This window comes from Leptodactylus fuscus, chromosome 10 (assembly GCF_031893055.1).
Source record: "Leptodactylus fuscus isolate aLepFus1 chromosome 10, aLepFus1.hap2, whole genome shotgun sequence".
In the NCBI taxonomy this organism is placed as follows: Eukaryota; Metazoa; Chordata; class Amphibia; order Anura; family Leptodactylidae; genus Leptodactylus; species Leptodactylus fuscus.
This window is the reverse complement of record NC_134274.1, coordinates 26,398,732-26,417,883: the sequence shown is the minus strand read 5'-3', so window position 1 is coordinate 26,417,883 and position 19,152 is coordinate 26,398,732. Positions and strand designations below refer to the sequence as shown.

At 43.4% G+C, this 19,152-nt stretch overlaps 1 protein-coding gene across 1 annotated transcript; it reads left to right on the top strand.

The window, feature by feature from the left end:
• Positions 1 to 7,883: 7,883 nt before the first annotated feature.
• ADO (2-aminoethanethiol dioxygenase) lies at positions 7,884 to 11,221 on the top strand. Its single transcript, XM_075257581.1, has one exon. The coding sequence runs from the start codon at positions 8,048 to 8,050 to the stop codon at positions 8,795 to 8,797; it is 750 nt and encodes a 249-aa protein (XP_075113682.1). The 5' UTR covers positions 7,884 to 8,047; the 3' UTR covers positions 8,798 to 11,221.
• The last annotated feature ends 7,931 nt before the right edge of the window (positions 11,222 to 19,152 follow it).

The following is a 19,152-nucleotide window of genomic DNA, read 5'->3' as shown; positions in this document are numbered from 1 at the left end:
ATGTAAAGCATTTGTCATGAGTCATCCATAGTGCAGCTTTCTCGATATTACTTTCATCATTGTTTTCCACTACTTCCATCTCACACATTTCGGGATAACATCTGTAAGACGTTTTATACAAGCACCAGTTCTAGATGCTATCAAATACTGTAGGTGTCACTGGAAGAGTAGATTGTAGGAGAAGTTCCACTGTGGTTTGCTGACTTTTTGAAGACAGTTTTGACAATTACCAATTCTGTCATTTCTTTGCAGCCGCCACCTAAATTACATCACAAACTGGATTACAATAGAAGATAAAACCTCTATAGATACATTTATCCATCACTGCATCCACTGACAACAGATGATGTCACAGCTTTTCTACTTCCCCTCCCTGCATAGAGTATGTCTAGAAAACTGTCCTACAGACCTCAATGAGTCAGGTCCAGACTATTGCTGGCTATGGCCATGACTATTCTGTAAAGCATATCCATAAATGCTGTTAAGAGAGCAGAGAAGAAGCTCAGGGAATAGAGTAGCCTTTATAATCACAGAATTAAAGACAGATTAGAAGAAACATGATATATTTCAATATCTAGTATTAATAAATAGATTAAAAAAGTCCCATTTGTCACCACCATGACCACCACAGACCGATATGTAGAACATGAACTGGTAGTACACTTAAAATCTTCCTCACTATAGTTGAGAAGGAGCGAAGGACCCCTGTCTTATTGATTGGTGGGACCCTCAGGCACTCAAACACTTATCACCTATTCTGATGTAGTTGATGAAAAAATCCCTTTAAAACCTGATCGCAATATCCTTAACTATTCTGAACAACACATTTATTGGATGTTAAGAATGGAATATTCCAGAAAACTTGCTAACACTAGGTTCACACTAGCGTTTGGGTTTCCATCCTTTGGGTCCACTTGGGGACCCAAAAGACAGAAACCCTATCCGCATAAAAAGCGGTTATGTGCGGACTCCATAGACTATAATATATATTCAGTATATGCGGAATGTGGGACGGACTCTCGTACGGAGACTCGAACGCTAGTGTGAACCTAGCGTTATCGGACATCATGCTGTGCTCACAGGTGTCATATTAGTGAATCATAAAAGTAGAGAAAATCTAAGACTTGATTGTCCCTTATCTTTGTGACCATATATGTCTTCTAAGTAATAGTGCCATAGTTATCTAGTAGGAAAAATCAATTTTATTATATTTTTATGACTGATCCAGTAGACAAGAAACAAATTCACTATTGAAGTATAAAAGAGCATTCAGCAGAATATATGTCACTCCGCGCCATGTGCTAGCCAAGCGTATAGCTCCACAGATACAGTATACACATCAGATGTCTGGTCACAGCGACATTACATGCAATTACGCTCATTTATACTGTGAGCCCAGAGCCTAAGTACGTTACAAAATTCACACCAAAATAGATTAGCCAGGCACTTTATTCAATTACCAGAGTCATCCCCGTGGTGACATAGGGTGAACGTCAGAATACTACACTGTATGGACAAATATTAGTGTCACACATAGGGGCCACAGACCGCTCGTGCTACTACACAATGCACAGATAAATCCTCTAGTGATAATTCAATGGTCCAATATCTAGGTTACAACACACGGTTTTGTCACTTTTGGATGATTGAGAAATTACATAAAATTTCCCCTGCAAATACCAGAAAGATTTAACACTTTCTTTTCCACTTTATACTGCGGATGTGTTAATGGGTCAGCAGACATCTATTTCAAGTACATAGTCCTTCACATAAAAGCATTTGGATAAACAAGTCCTCTGACCTAGTTAGTAGGCTGTTTATACCTGTCACCTTTTAGATATATATATATATATTATTATTGTTCTAGTTTTCATTTCCTGCGTGTACTTTTTTTGTGGCACTGACTCATGTATATTTTTAAATAAGATAGTTTATTTTTATGTCATGGAACTAAATGGGCAAATAAATCCAAATATATGCAAACTATCTTGACAGTTCTCAACTAGTGATTTTTACAGGGCTAATTTTCAGGTTGTCTTTTGGCTATTCCTCTCGAGTCCCTCATTCATGTACGTGAGCAGTTTGGCCCAGCATGTGTATGTTTTCAGTCTAGAAAACCGCTGGCAGGCATCTTTGCCTTGCATTGAATAGGTCAAATAAGTTTAGGCCAAACATTTCATACACATTAGTTAAAGAGGACCTTTCATGTCCCTGGAGATGGGGAGATGATATACTGCGAGAAAGCTGACAGTGTGCCCAGTCAGCAATATCCCTCTACTGTCAGAAAGGCAAGCCTTAAAGCCTAGCATATTGCCTGGCCTTCTGACAGTGGAGGGATATAGGAGCTGAAACTAATGGCACCAATTTCTCCAGCACCAGAGCTGAATTCAGTACACTGTCAACTTTCTAACAGTATATAATACCGCCCATCTACAAGGACATGAAAGTTCCTCTTTAATTCATGGGACTGCCACTATCAAAACTGTATTACAAATAAGACAGGTATCTTCTCTACCTAAAATCCATGTGGCACTTTTCTCCATTGGCTCCAATTTCCTTACTGCCTTGAAATCATGGTTTCCCATTTAGCCATCTTGAAGTTCCTAGGCCCCACTCAAAATCTGTAATGGGGCCCCTACTGACGTTGCACCATTTCGAATAAAGGTATATTGTATGCGGCAGAGGGTCCTGAGACTTTCTCAAGTCAGGGCCTGATAGTGACTGCTACCGCTGCACCCCCTATAGCTATGCCGCTGGCCATCTAGAACGCTGGCGGTTTCCAAAAAGGTATAATGGAAGTAGTAAGTGCTGTAGGAAAAGTGCTGCGGGACGCTACGTGGTGCCTTAATCTAGGGATGAAGACACATGTTGTGGAAAAGCTGCTTTTTTTGTTGCAGATTTTGTTGCGTTTTTTTAAGCCAAAGCCAAGAATGGCTACAAAAGGAATAGGAAATATAGAGGAAGTTCTTATACTTCTACTTTCTGCTCAGTGCAGTGGCTTTGGCTCAAAAAAATGCAAAATGTGCAGCAAAAAAAGCAATGTGCGGCCTCAGCCTTATTCTCATGATTGTAGGACCCCAGCAGTTGGACCTACTCCATTCAGCAAGCTGCCGCCCATTGTTTGGATTGGGTGTAATTTCCTTCTTTTATGGAATTACTGAACTTTGACTGAGATCCCATTTACAAGGGAAAAAAGCATTTCTGCCCTTGAGTATTTTATATTAACTCACAGGAGACCCTCATGACAAAACAATAATCCCCTCTGTCATGATGACTGGACGCTCTTGGGGCAACCATTTACGTAATAAAACTGGTAAAACATCATAGTAATGTGCAGTTTTTCTGCCTCTTATGTGAACATGAATTATCTATGCAATGTGAATTCATTCCTTACTAGGATAAACTGGTGGCCCTCTTCATCTCTGCTATCTCCGAACAAAACACCATTTGTTTCTCTACAAAGTAATTTACATGATGTGAGTTGTATCACAACGTTTCTCCATGACCCTTCACCTCCCGCTACGCAGAAAGAATAAGCCTTTTCCCACCACTATCCAGTGTCACGATTTCCTAATGCATAAACATAGTTACTCTATCTTTTTAGCGTATTAGATACAATTTTATTACTACAGCTGGAAAGATTTGTCTCTAGATAACAACATTGAAAAAAAATAAGAAATATGTAAGATAATAGAAATGCCACATTTGGGTAATTCAGTCGTGACAACTATCTTGTTTTTTCTCTATAGAAGTTCCTAAGTAACAGATAGGCAATTTATTGTCACCCCCGAAAACTTTAAACATAAATAATGGTATATAAACACTCCGGAGGAAGCAGCCGAAAAGCTTAGAAACTGTTTATATTGCGTAATGTGCGCTGGGAGGAATAGTTACATAGAAGTCAGCTTTTATGTGCACAATACAAGTATTCCGTTGCTACAAAGGATTTCAAATTCTAATGAATTGTCTCCTTTATCTTCCTTAGGGTACAACCCCACAAGGCCAAAGTCCTATCCAATCCCCCTTGAAGCCCAATGGCCACATGATTCTGCAGGTAAGTCTGGGTTATACTTGCAGAATTGCACAGCCTTTGGGTGCTCTCTTCAGTGCGGTTTTGGCTTTGTGTAGTGGCCGTGCCCCAAGTATGTTGTTTTAATTTGCCCTTTCCAGAAGGCTCAGCTTAGAAGGAACACGGCTCATGACCCCCAGCTGAGTTACCATAGGAGTATTGAGTTGGAACCACAATGACAATTTTAGTATTATTTCTAGAAAATACCAGTCCGTAAAACTGAAAGGGATATCCATGGTAATGCCAACCTATCTACTGCATAAGGGATAACTGTTAGATCAGTGGGGGTCTAACCAAAAGTGGCAAGTTTGAGTTTGCCTGTTTACACGTACCCTAAGGGTTGGTTCACACTAGCGCTTGTATTCCGTCCGCAAGGAGAGTGCATGGAGACCCCCCCCAAATGGAATACCAACGCTAATGCAAGCGCTGTGCATTTAAGCACATGGAGCCCATAGACTATAATGGGCTCCTGTGCTTGCCGAGCACCGCCCGCACAATTCATTCGTGCAGGCAGTGCGCGGCAAGCACACGGAGCCCATTATAGTTTATGGGCACCATGTGCTTTGCAAGCACATCGCTTGCAATTGCGATTGCATTCTGTCCGGGGGGGTCTCCATGCGGATGGAATACAAAGCGCTAGTGTGAACCAACCCTTAGTCACACATGTGCACTGCTGCTTCTTTAATTCTATGGGACTGACAGAGATAACCTGCTCCACTCAAATAAGGAGGAATCAAAAGCCCCTTTCTAATCATCAATGAGGGTCCCACCAATTAAGCAGTTTTTCCCATGTTCATTGGATCAGAGACAACTTGGTATTACTAGAATATCCCTATAGGAATGTCATACTGTATTTTATTTCATGTATCAGTATTACATTCAATAGGGACATAAAGAACAGATTACCGGTATATAGAGGTTCTCAGTCAGGAGCAAATGATATTGATGATCTATCTCTGCTGATAGGTTCTCAATGGCCACCATATGGAGAACAGAAATGGAAGCCGATAGCCTTAAAGCCATTCAGCAAAAGAACATTGTGGCTTGAGAGAAAGTGTTAAGACCGGGTTTATGAAGTTTGTCTTTTACCATTGGCCTGATTCACATCTGCATTTGGTTTTCTAGCGGTATATAAAACCGCAGGTGCCCGAGGACATGAAAGATCCTCTTTAATGAAAACCTGATTGACACTATCATAACTGATCAGTAGAGATGAGCGAGTACTATTCGAAACGGCAGTTTTGAATAGCACGCTCCCATAGGAGTGAATGGACGCAGCTGGCACGCAGCCGGTATCCTGCTGCTTACCCCCCTGCGCGCCGGCCGTTCTCATTCATTCCTATGGGAGCGTGCTATTCAAAACTGTCGTTTCGTATAGTACTCGCTCATCTCTACTGATAAGCACATGTAAATAAAAAAAATGTGTTAATCCAATAACCATGAGTATAAATGCCCTTCTGTCCCCATGTGTATACTTCACTATGTGCTCCTGTGTCCTGTTCATATTCTTCCATGGAACATTTGGATGATGTTGTGTTTGTTCAGTTTACTTCTTGCACTTTCCATCCCAAGAGGAACAATCTGACAAAAACTGATACAATGAGTGGTTTGGAGTGTCTATAAGGGGGCGTTACATGACACAAAGAATCTTTGAGTCACGCACCTCCCCATCACGCTCTGCACTGGGGATATCAGGGTGTTTCACTTTAGCCCAAACTATTTAAAATAAAACTCTGGTCTAAACTTTAGACTCTGGAACGTGAACCCACATGGCTTACTATACAGACTGTTATACTTTTAACACTTAGATATCCCCAATACTTGTTTTCCAGGATTGTTGAAATTCCCCCAATACGAAGTGTACGGAGCACTGTACCCTGTATACAGCTCCTGGCTCAGTACACTGTAGTGCTGGTGCTGTGAAACTGAAGCTCTGCTCCCATTTACTTCAATAGTAATGAGGAATAAGTACGGAGGGTAGACAAGTAGCCGACCCTGGGTTTTCAAATTATCCTAAAAAAAACCTCTTTAATTTGCAAATTTATCCCACCCTTTAAAGGGGCTTTATCATTGGGAAAAGTCATCTTTAACTAAGCACATACATGCATAGCCTTTAGAAATGCTATTCCACACATACCTTTTGTATGTAGATTGCCTCAGTGGTTTTTGAATGAGCCTGTTTTTATTCATATGCTAATTAGCTTCCAGCCAGTGCAGGAAGTTCCCAGCAGCCTCCTCTCTGCTATCTGTGTGTGCAAGTACACATACATAGGAAAGAATTGCAGAGAGGAGTGCGCGATGAGACTTCCGGGGTGCACCAAGAAGCTAATTAGCATATGAATAAAAAAGGGCTCATTCAAAAACCACTGAGGCGATTTACATACAAAAGGTAGGTGTTGAATAGCCTATCTAAAGGCTATGCATGTATGTGCTTAGTTAAAAATGACTTTTCCCAATGATAGAGCCCCTTTAAAATTGTAGCCTAGCCCTATTATCTGGGGTTAGCAACCTACGGCACTACAGTTGTTGTGACACTACAACTCCTAGGCTGCGTTCACACGTAGTAACGCGCCGCTCATTCTGACACGCGCTGTAAAACAGAATCCCATTGACTTCAATGGGTGTCATCTTATGCGCGCTACACATTGAAATCAATGGGTTAAAAAGCCTCCCATTGATTTCAATGTGTAGCGCGCGTAAGACGGCACCCGTTGAAGTCTATAGGATTCTGTTTTACAGCGCTCACTCTGACACATGTTTACGTGTCAGAATGAGTGGCGCATTACTCCGTGTGAACACAGCCTAGTATGCTACTTGCTCTCTTGTTCTTAGAAGTCCTACTGAAGTAAATGGAGCATGCTGGGAGTTGTGGTTTCACAAGTGGCGTGCTAGAACACTTGTTTATATATAAGCAACTTTCCCTATTTTATATCAATGTGAGATGAATCTGCATTAGATGTTTTACTGCAGTTGTTACTTAAAGGGATTATCCAGGCATTTCTCATCTCACACAGGAGGTGGGGAGGGTGAAACATAAATAATATCAGACTCCCGTCCAGCGCATGCCAGGGTTCCTGTCCCTAATCGGTGGTCTCAGCGGAGACCTGGTGACGCCACTCATATACATCACAGGGTCCTTTCCTGTGACGCAGTACTGCCGGTGGCGACTTCATGGCTTGCACTAAAACAGATAGCAGAGGCGGACACCAGAGCTTATGATTTTTTTTTTTTGGGTTCACTTTTCCCCGCCTCCTCTGCGAGTTGTGAAATTCTTGGACAACCCCTTTAAATCAGTGACAAAACACTGGGGCTGACTTATTAGAACTAGTGAAGGAGCAAGTGATAACCAATCAGATTGCAGCACTTATTTTTACACAGGCCTCTTGTTAATGAGAGCTGCAATCTGATTGGTTGCCATTGGCTGCAGCTCCAAATGTACGCTGGATCCCCCTGGCCGTAAAGTGTGTAACTAAGACATGCCGCAATTTGTGTATTTTACATAACTTTATTTATACCGCGCAGTCTGCGGTGAGGTATACACATACTAGACTACGTGTTTCGCGCCAAGCTCGTAAACTATCCGTCCAGCCTATAACACATTACACAGCGCAGGATCCTGCGGTTCAAGGCAATGTCAAAGTCAATGGACTTCAGCACAAATCATTTGAGGCGACCCTCCCAGCGTGACCTATCACACAGCCGCCTGCACGTAATCCCCGCCGCAAGGCATCATGGGATGTGTAGTCCTAGTAGACGTCTCCGTACGTTGATAGCGCTTTGGTCTGGACTACAAGCCCCATAACCCCTTGAGGCGATGTATGCGAGAGCTGTGGCCGGGGGAGACGTGTGGCCGCTATTTGCATGAATGGGTGGCGGATCGACCCGGCGCTCATGAGGGAGAAGAGTAGGGTCTAACGGCACAAGAGACCGCGGTTACCGGGGGATGTTATTTCTACCGGCCCCGTTAGTAGGAGGGACATGCCGAGGGACGAGATGAACTCCCTGATCCAGAAGATCGCTCGCCAGGCCCGGCTGACTTTCCGCGGTGCTGGCAGCAGCGGGGACGGGAAGGGCTTTGCGGAGAATGTGACGCAGCTGAGGAAACTGGTGAGCGAGATCCGGGCCGAGGACTTAAAGATCCGTCCGCGGAAGCACGCCCAGGCCCCGATCTCCGTGCCGCACAACCCGCCCGTTACCTACATGCACATCTGTGAGACGGACGGCTTCAGCATGGGGGTGTTCCTCCTGAAGGGCGGCTCCAGCATCCCCCTGCACGATCACCCGGGGATGCACGGTATGCTCAAGGTGCTCTACGGCAAAGTGCGCATCAGCGGCTTCGACAAAATGGAGCCGCAACCCCCAGGAAATAACGGCTCTGTGGTGCGGGCCGTGCTGCGCTCCACCGGGGAGTACAGCGACACTAGCCCGCCCTGCCTGCTCAGCCCGCACCGGGACAACCTGCACCAGATCTGCGCCGTGGACGGGCCCGCCGCCTTCCTGGACATCCTGGCGCCCCCCTATGACCCGGACGATGGTCGGGACTGCCATTACTATAAGCTGCTGCCGCCGACGCAGGCCCCGTCCTCCGCCGCCTCAGAGCAGATGGGGGACGCCGCCGCCGAGGCCTCCGGTGTGCCCCCCCGGGAGGTGTGGCTGCTGGAAATCCCGCAACCCGATGACTTCTGGTGCGGGGGGGAGCCCTACCCGGGACCCAAAGTGTCTGTCTGAGCCTTCTACCTCCACAGGATCTACAGGACCCCCACCTCCCTCACAGAGACCCCCGCCAGTCATGGGGGTGCCCCCCACTAATAACATCCCCCCAAAAAGGGAAAATGGTCAGTCATCGGTAGAGAGATGGTCACTGAGGGTCTGGACTCTGTACTGCCACCAGGGGCAGTATTGCCCCCCCAAATATGTTATTACTACTGGAAGTTATTGTAAACTATCGGGGCGCAGCAACTGCAGAACCTCTTTGGTCATGGAGATGTTAGTTACAGCTGGCCATAGTCTATTTTTCTTTTTATTACTTACTGTTGGATCGGTTATCTTGTATTGACGCTTTTACCACAGACACGAATATAGTCTCCATGATTTTAAAAATCGCGGCCGACCCCGAAGGTTATACATCATGTAGGACTGCGCCCCTCTGTGTGTATAGGAGCGTGTGAGATGCTACTGACAATATGCCCCCCCCCCCCCATCCGATACGACGACCTCCAGCAGCGCTTCCCTTTACTATGTTCCTGCCATGCTTACTAACCAGGGCTGTGATCTAAGTTAGTCAGAAATCGGAGCAGTGAAGCCTTCGCTGTGTTATTTATTGAATGTGTGTATAGTTTACATCTGCTCAAGGCAAATTTCACAGCTGTAAATATCGCAAGATGCTTCTTTTCTTGCCTATAGATTAGTGATCTGCGACTTTTAGCTGTTGTAAAGGTCCTTTCGCACTGGTAGGTTTTCTGCCCACTGCAAAGTGATCTGCACTCGGTAACTGCCATTCATATTGTACTGTATGGGGTCGGGCGATTGTTGTAATGATTGTCCATCCCCATACAGTTTGCATACGAGAAGACGTGCTTCCGACAAATGAAAATGCTCCATTACGTGAAGGCCTTATTCACATGACTGTGATGCAGATGGGCTGTGGAGACTGTTTTGTTCACAGCTGATTTGCATCTGTTTTTATGGACCATCGTAGACTTCAAGCCCCATGTACATGAAATGTGGCTTAGAAGGTGGGGCAGAATGCACTAGGAGTGTTTTCTGTGATGTACCCCCTTCTACGGAGGTTTCCAATCCGTTCCGATGACACAGAGCAGGATAGGACTGCTTTGTATTTAATGGTATAGAATGGAGCACCAGGAGAATCTTGACCTGCACACTCGGTCATGTGCATTAGGCCTTTGTCTATTGAAAATTAGCCACTTCCAATTTTTTTGACCAGCAGTTCACGTCAGGTTTTTTTTACGGACCATGTGAATAGGTCAATTGGATTGCGCTGTTTTTTAGCGCAAATATGTGACTGGCGTTTACCGCTCATGTAAGTAAGGCCTTAAATGGCTTGTTGATAACAGACACTACCTTGATAGGTGATAATTGGACCCCATATAAGATTATCTCTACATATTGTACACTGGCAACATGTTGGGAGCAATAGTTTTGCCGGATAGCTGTCATGGCAGCTATAGAGCTGCTGGGTATTGTAGTGTCACAACAACTAGAAAGCTATGACCAGCGGACATGTTAGGGGTTGTAATGTCGGCTGTCACAGCTGGAGCGCCTCTGTTCTAGATCCCTTACTACAGATAAACATTGCAGCCTGTTTGTTTACTAGGCCTGGCTGAGTGGTGATGGAGATTTCACTAACAGACCCCCCTGCAGTCTGTATAATTATAGTCCCCCCTCCCCTATAAATAGCAGTAGGGCCATGACTTTTACAGAGGCCCCTATAACATGCAGTATCTCACTTCCTGGACTTTTCCTGTCGTGTAGATTTCTTTCATAGGGGTGTCTGGTTATAGGATGAGAATAACCTAAATGAGTCAATTTCTTAATGTGCATTGTCTTGGGATAAAAACTCTTTGGGAGGGGGGTAGATATAAACTCTAAAGATCCACTGACTGACAGTATCCTCTTAAGAAGAAACATTCCTCATAAGTTTCCTTTGTATTGTCCTTCATTACATCCAGTGTTTATGATCTGGAAGCCGTGTAATGGATGGTGTACGTGTAACCTCCAACGGGCCGACCCGCAGAGCTGTATTACAATGAAGTCTGCCGCCATTGTCGACCACTACAACACTTATTTTATACGGAGAGAAGTTTAGGAATCATATAATTGACCTTATCACTGCCTCTGTCCTCCTTTTCTAATGTATAGTATTTATAAGTCTTAAGGTAGCCTGCCTTAATGAAAAAAAATGTATTGAACTGTCACCCCTGCTAATGGGCCTTAAAGCTGAGTAGTGATTCCTTTGCTCATTGACTTGTCTGTGGCACTCTTACACTTTGTATGGTTTGTGTGGCCGTTCTAGGGGTGGGGGGGTTGGAGCTGAATTCCAGTTGTATTCTGCCCTGTATTACTGTAATTGACACATTAGATTCTGTTCTGTTACTACATTTCACAAATTATACAAATTATAAATGTATTTTTCTTGAAAAAAAGCTACTTTTTGTTTGTGTGTGTTTGAAAATTTTTACTATGGCATGAAAAAACTCAAGGACCCCATATACACGGGGGAGTCCAGTCCATACAATCTGGTCTGTACAACAGATGGATTACCCAGTCAGGAGGGCAGGACTCATTGTGTTATAGGAATATGTGATTCTAGGAGTCCTCCCTCAACATGGCACCATGTCCTTATTATACACAGTACAAGACGGGTGGGTCTCTAAGCGTCTGTCCTGGTCTCCTCACTGGATTTGGGCTTGGAACTCCACCTCAATTTTCCCTGTGTACCTAAGACCTAAAATTGCTGTGATGACCAATGCAATCCATTTAGTACCATAGAAGAAATCAGAAACTGCAGTCATCTTTGCAGAAAAAAAAGGCTTTAAGTATCAGTCTACTGTGGTAGATACAGTGAAAACTCTCCAAAAAAAAAAAAACAATTCTTTCAGATCATTCCTTCCTCTAGACCGCATTTTATGTGAAAGATTTCCAGGTTGTTGTTGTTTTTTTTGCCCCATTCCTCAGTTTTTATTTCTCCTAATTTGTGAACAAATTGACTAAGCATTGCACCCATTCCCCTCCCAGTATGTGATCATATTTGCAGCATTAAGAAATACAATAGAGCCTTCTGTCCACTAAAAAAACAAATAAATCTTAATATACTGGTTCGTGTAAGGATATATTTATAAAGCTTAAAGGGATTTTATCATTAGAATCCAGTTTTTAGCTAAATTTGACAGAATAGCCTTAAGAAAGGCTATTCTTCCCCTACCTTTAGAAGTCGTCTTCGCGCTGCTGTTCTATATATATATTCCTGGCTTCTTCATTATGGTAATGAGTTTTCTCGTGGCACTGGGGGCGGTTCCCTATGCTGCAAGAAAACTCTCTAGCGCCTCCGCCTTCTTGTTCTCCCCCTCTGCCTCTTCTCTCCTTTTCGGCCACAGGTAAATGGCCAACGGACATGCATAGTAGGCCCAGTCGGCCATTTTCCTGTGGTAGAAGAGGTGGAAAACAAGAAGGCGGATGCGCTGGAGAGTTTTCTCACAGCACGGGGGACGCCCCCAGTGCTGTTTGATTGCTGTAGACCGCCCACAGTGCTGCGAGAAAACTCATTACCAATAATGAAGAAGCCGGGAATATGTACCAAATGGTGGCGTGGAGAAGACTTCTAAAGGTAGGGGAAGAATAGCCTTTCTTAGGCCGGGGCCCCACAGGACGTAAACGCCACGATTTGCCCGCAGCGGAGTCGCAAGCAGAGGGGATGGGATTCATGTGAATCCCATGCCCACTTTGTGGAAAAAAAAAACCACAGTGCAGACACGCTGCGAATTGCAAAGCCATTGCGGCTTTGCAAATCGCAGCATGTCAATTATATCTACGGAAACGCCGGCAGCTTTCTCATAGATATAATTGTACCAGCAAGTCTGCAGAGGAAAGCTCTGCAAACTTTCTGTTGAAAGCGCTGCGGAAAGAACCACAGTGCGTTCACACCGCGGTTCTTTCCGCAGTGCTTTAGCGCTGCAATTACGGCTCGTGGGGCCTTAGCTTAAAGGCTATTCCGACGTGGGTTCAGCTAAAAATGGGATTCTTATAATAGACTCCCTTTAAAGGCTTATTCACATAAATAATGTTGTTTTTCATGGAACTAAAGGGCTTATTCACCTTCTAGGTCAAAATTTTTAAAAATGTTTTATTTTGTAAAGGTAATGAAAGATAAACTATATAAATCTGGTTTTGCTGTGATACTGTGAATAGACTATAAGTAATATGTCATTTTTAGCACATGGTGAACACTAGAAACTAAATCTGTAATAAAATTGTAACCCCCTCCCCAATTCCACTCCATTCAGAATTTTTTTTTTTTAAGATTCCCAATACATTATACAAACTATCAAAAGTGTCACTATGAACTACAATTTGTCCCGCAAAAAATGAGCCCTCCTATATCTTTTAATTGGAAAATAAAGTTATGGCTTTTGGAAAGTGGGGTGACCAAACGCAAAATTGGAAAATTACTAGGGCTTAATGGATAAAAGTAAACACGTGTGAATTTAGCCTCTACAGAAGTAATGTAGCAGGTTTTATCAAAAATCAAATAAGTTGTGCCGAAAAAGGAAAAGTCTATGGTGTTGTTCCTATCTGCATTGAGGAGACTCCGTTGCAGATTACCCTGTTGTGAAATTTATTGCAAATTCCACAACCAAAATGCTGAAACAAAGACACTATGTGTGAACGCAGCCTAAAGGGCAATGAATGTGAGCGCACATCCATCTTTTCAGGTACATGCTGCAGTGTTGTCTGTTAAAGTGCCAGTAAGTCATAGCTCACATATTTTTACCATTCTTCTCCATAGAGACCTGAAGGCATACCCGGTATACAAATACAAGAGCTATTAGTCTTACATTAATATGAACATTGTCTAAAGGAGAAAGAACCTTGTGTACGGCAGCAAGGAGATCCTAAGTATGACGCTCGTATCGTACTGTTGGCCCAGCCAGTACCTAAGTTTGCTTCCAATTACTAAGGAACACATGGAGATTTCTGGAATTTAATATTTATCACAAATTGTGCCATTGTGAACGAAATCCCTTAAAATTACGATCTGAATTACAGAAGCACACCATGACTTGTCTAAAACTTGTATATTATGGTAATGGCCTCCTGCCAACGAATGACTTACTAAGAAGTAGAAGTTACTAACTTTATATTGGAAAAGAAGCTGTACTCATGGTGGCGGTTTATGAGTTATGTAAAGTATGTTAACCAACTAGACTGATATTTTGGGAAGTTCCACCCTGTATAAAGGGGCTTGACCCACCTGTAGTGGGAATCTTACCAGGGTCCACACCTGATAGTGGGCATTGACTGGCTACACAAAACCCTGGTCACCCGATGAACTCTGTATTAATGAAGTATTTAGGACACTATGTGGCTGGGAGGCAGGGACTCCGAGCAGCATAGATAACTATGGTAGGAGAACCTCTGCGAACATAAGGTGCAGACTGGTAAATCCAGCCAACACATGGACTGACTTTCATGGCTGAAACTTGGTTGTGTGAATGCGTCCTAAGAGTCCACAGTCAAACAAAAAGTGACCAAACCATGGGACACAATGAGAGTACAAACCCCTAGAAACTGGGTCAACACAGGGGGTTATATGATTAATATATGAAGGCAGGAAGACACTTAGACAAAGGCTGCCAGGGTTGATATCCAATGGTGTCGTCCCTGTGCACTGGTTCCCATTGCAACATGGTGTACCCATCAGCAAAATTCAGCAGAGCATTGTGTGAGTAGGAAGATGAATGTAACACAAAGGGTTGCATATTAATCCAGTCTGATTGCTGTCAAAGTTTTTTTCTTTTTTTTTAAAGGGATTGTCCAGTACTATGATACTGTGCTCCACTTCCTCTTCTCAGAAAGTGGCATCATGTCTGTTGGTCACAAGGCCATGCTACAACTCAGCCTATTTGTTTGAATGAGAATGATCATGTAACCAACAGACGTGATGTCACTTCCTGAGAAGAGGAAGTGGAACTCAGTATCATAGTCCTGGAGATCCCCTTTAAGCCTGGGACGACAATTCCACAACAAAATGGAGCCTGAAGGTGGTCAGGTCAGTGACGGCGTTGCCCAAGACAACAGTTCTGCTCACGTGGGGACAGTTGGCTAGTATGAGTAAAGTAACGCCTCCATTCAAGTCATTTTATGATATCTGGTTCCTCTGTTAGTGAATTGTTTAGTTTTTGCCCTTTTTTCGGTGTTTACTTGTGAACATGTGTCATATGTTTTCTTCTCTCTCTTAGATTTCTTGAACCAGTCACTGAACTAATGAGAAGTAACGCCTTGGCATGATTGTTCCCCACATGGGCACTGTCATGGGCTCAAAAAAAAAAAATAAATTACTGGTCAGATTATCATTTTTCCCGGAAAATGTGCCGCTGCTCATTTGTATTGTTGCTTGCTCACAGTTAAAGGAGCCCTAAACACAGAAAATGCCCAAAATTTATTTAAAAAAAATAAAAATCCAAGCTCGTCCTCTGTCCCTTTGATCTTATTTTGTAACATATTACAGTTAAAACTTGGAAATACATAGGGAAATATTCTTTATGTTTCTTTGGCAGCTAAGTCATGCTCTTCTTCTCCTCCTCACTGTATTGTATCAGACTGTAAGACGACTGGCTGGACCAGGAACCTCCCTGCTGTGCCCTGTCCTCAACACCATAAAATTATTGTTAAGCCACACCCTACTGGTTAAACCCGGACCTTTCAGTCAGTCCCCAGCTAAAGATGGAGCAGATCAGCAGGTATTACCCCTTTATTTTCCACTAAAAGTGGTACAGACTGACAAACAATGAGCATGACTATATTTTGTCTTTATTTTTAGCTTTTATTTCTATTTTTAGTGTTCCCTTAAAGAAGACCTTTCATCACCTCCACCAACTCCAGCTCTTTCTACCTCCGATGTAATTGGAATTTTTTCTCTAACCCCCACCATTCCTGAGCAATCATTTCTCTTCAGCACAATTATGATGTGTACTGTCAGGTGGGCGGTCCTGGGTGAGAGTAGAGCAACAGGGACCGCCCACTGGACAGAAAAGAACATAGTTTCCCTAAAAATAACAGGATTGCTTAGGAATGGTAAAGGCTAGAGAAAAAATTCCAACTGCGCCAGAATTAGTGGAGTGGTACCTATTGAAGGATGGGGAAAAAAAAGTTGGAGTGGACAGAGATGGTCAAAGGTTTAAGTAAATACAGCTGAACTGTAATACCAGACACAGCCTTTGGACAATGGAGGCGCTGTTTCAGGACAGAAACAAGAAAACCCTTTGACCTGAAAATCCTTCTAGGCCAACATGGATGTAATCGTGGATACAATTAGCAGGAAATTTCTTTGTAAATGTTTTTTTGAGTAAGCAATTCACCACTTTCTCTCTTTTCATAAGATTTTTGCAGCCTTGAAAACCAGAAAAGCATTGTAGTGTCTTTACTTTTGTTGTCTGTCTTGGAATTGAAGGTAATATCATGAAGGGCGGGTTATTTTGGAGCCTCGTATTATTAGGATTAATAGCAGGCAGTCACTGTTGACAGTAAACATTGCTTTCACTGATTTCATACTTTTTTTTTTTTTTTTACTTTTTGTAAGATTTTGAACAACTTCTCTATAACGTTAGGCAATATTGTTAATTGAAAAATAGACTCAATTACTATGTCTAGGACTTTAACACAATGAGTTACTGATCATTATATTGCTGGGTACGGTACAGAGAATCAAGTTGTTGAAGTGAATAGAATCTTTCTTTCTTTGTAGCTTTGTCATGTTTTCAATACTATAAAGCTATAAAGAAATGTTGCGGTAAAAAGTGATATTTTCAAGGACATCTCCGGGTTTATAATAGAATTTTTACGAGCGTTCTTCAGTGTTCCTCGTCTTCTGGTTTGCACATTCTTCTCAAGCAGTAAGTCGGGGCAGGAATTGAATGCTACTACATGAATTTTAAGCTGAGGCCTCACATTGCAGAATAGCAGCATTTTTGTAGCAGATTTTGTGGTGTTTTTTTGAGGCAAAGCTAGGAGTGGATTGAACAGATGGGACAAGTATAAGGGAGCCTTCACACGGAGTTACGCTCCGCTCATTCTGAATGTAAAACACGTTCAGAATGAGCGCGTAAAAACCAGCTCCCATTCACTTGAATGCGAGCTGGCATACGAGCGCTCCCCATTGAAATCAATGGGAGGCTTTTTTCCCTATTGCTTTCAATGTGATACGCACGTATGCCGGCTCCCATTCAAGTCAATGGAAGCTGTTTTTTACGCGCTCATTCTGAACGTGTTTTACGTTCATAAGGAGCGTATACTCCGTGTGAAGGCTCCCTAAGGGCTCGTTCACACGTGAACAAAGGGGCGGATTTTGACAGCGGATTTCGCTTCAAAATCCGCCCCTTTACAATGGTGGTCTACGCAGACCGCCGGGCTTCTTTAGCGGCGGGCTGCTGCTAGCGGAGAAAAGAAGCGACATGTCCTTTCTTCAGGCGGAAGCCACGGCGCGCTGGACCGCGGCTTCTGCCTAGCGGCAGCACCCTCCTGTGTCGGCTCATTCATTTGGGCCGACATAGGAGGGGAAAGCTGCGACCGCGATGGTTGTGGCAGGCGGGTTTTGACCAGAGAGAGACACGGCTTGCCGTGGCTCTCTCTGTGTCAAAACCCGCGTGGGCGCCCCACGTCTGAGCTAGCCCTAAGAGTTTCCTATATGTTGCCCATTCCTTTCGTAGTCACTCCTTTATTTGGCTTGAAAAAAACAGCAGAATTTGCAACAAAAAAAGAAACTTTTCTGCAATATGGTGCCAGCCTTAGACTACATTTAGACGACCAAGGTGTAAAATGGCTGTGAAAAGTTGACGTTTTTAACAGCCATTTAGCACCTTTGTCATGACAACTGGCTGTCAAATAACGGTCACATGAAGACAGTTATTGAATTTATTGCTGCCGTGTGATGTCCATTAAAAAAAATGGCTGTCACACTGGCATTATTCACTTTATGGAGAAAGTCCCACTTAGCGAGCTGCAGCCAAAAAATGCTGTGGAAAAGACCTTGGCAGAAACACATCGCGTTTTTTTCCACATCAAAGTCTGCAGAGTTTAATTCTTTGGACTTTCTACCCTTATCATACCTATACAGAAAACGCCAGTGTTACTGAAGGTGTCCTTGACACGCTGCGATTTGCAAAAACATTTTTCAAATTGCAGCTTCTCTGCAATGTGTGGATGGGATTAGCCAGAATTCCATCCACTTTGCAGGTACTGTGAAAAGTGGCTTTTTTGTTATGGTGTTTCTTCTGTGGCCTAAATGTTGAATTTTTGCAACGTGGGGCCTCGGCCTAAACGGGTATTCGGGCCATAAATTGATTTTTCTGCATGCCAGCCAACAACTAGACCCTGCACATAGCTGTTGCAGCAGCCTCTGGTTGTCAGGGGTCAGCAACCTTCAGCACTCCAGCTGCTGTGAAACTACAACTCCCAACATGCTCCATTCACTTCCATGGGAGTTCCAACAACAGCAGAGCAAGTATGCATGCTGGGAGTTGTAGTTTTATAACAGCTGGAGTGCCTAAAGTTGCCTACTACTGTGCTAGTGGATAGACCGCTCATGCAGCATTTCTCCAATTGAAGTAATAGGACGACGCTGCAACTCCCTGGAAGCACTGCTATGGAGAGGACAGGGCTGCTGCGTTGTTTGAATAGGAACCGTGCTGCACATTCTGCCCCGGCACCCAGAGGCTGCAACAGCTGATCTGTGTGGACCCCTGTGTGGATAGGATTCTAGCAAATCCTAACCACACCTTGCAGAAAAATACGCTATTTTATGCCCAAATATGGTGTAACAATAAGGATGTGTCTGTTCTAGAGTTCTAGGCAAAGTAATAGATGGAGAGACAGAAATGTAAAGAAAAATAATTCTAATCAATAACTAATTACAGGTGGATGTGACATGGCTATGACCTGGATCTGCCATAACACCGCTCAATACTTGGCCACTAAGGTTACAGCCCAGCTCATACTACCCTATCCTACTACATACCTTTCCCTAGGTATCAGCAACCTTGGCTCAACAAAACACAACAAAATCTGCAACAAAGAAAGCTGTGTTTTTTAGCGTGGCGCCCAATACAGTTTTTTCCCCGGGATTACTTTATATTCCAACCAAACAATATCATTTAGGTGGATGTTGCTTTATCGCTCAGTGGCGTGACGTGCCAAAAATGTTCTACCCTTGCTCGGCAGGAATGTCTGTAGGAGAGACATGGCATAGCTTTACAGGGGAATCCCAGTCTGCTTTTATGACATAAGACACATTTTTGGAGTAACATACGCAGTTTAGATCTTAGTGACTCATATTTTATTTGGGAATGATA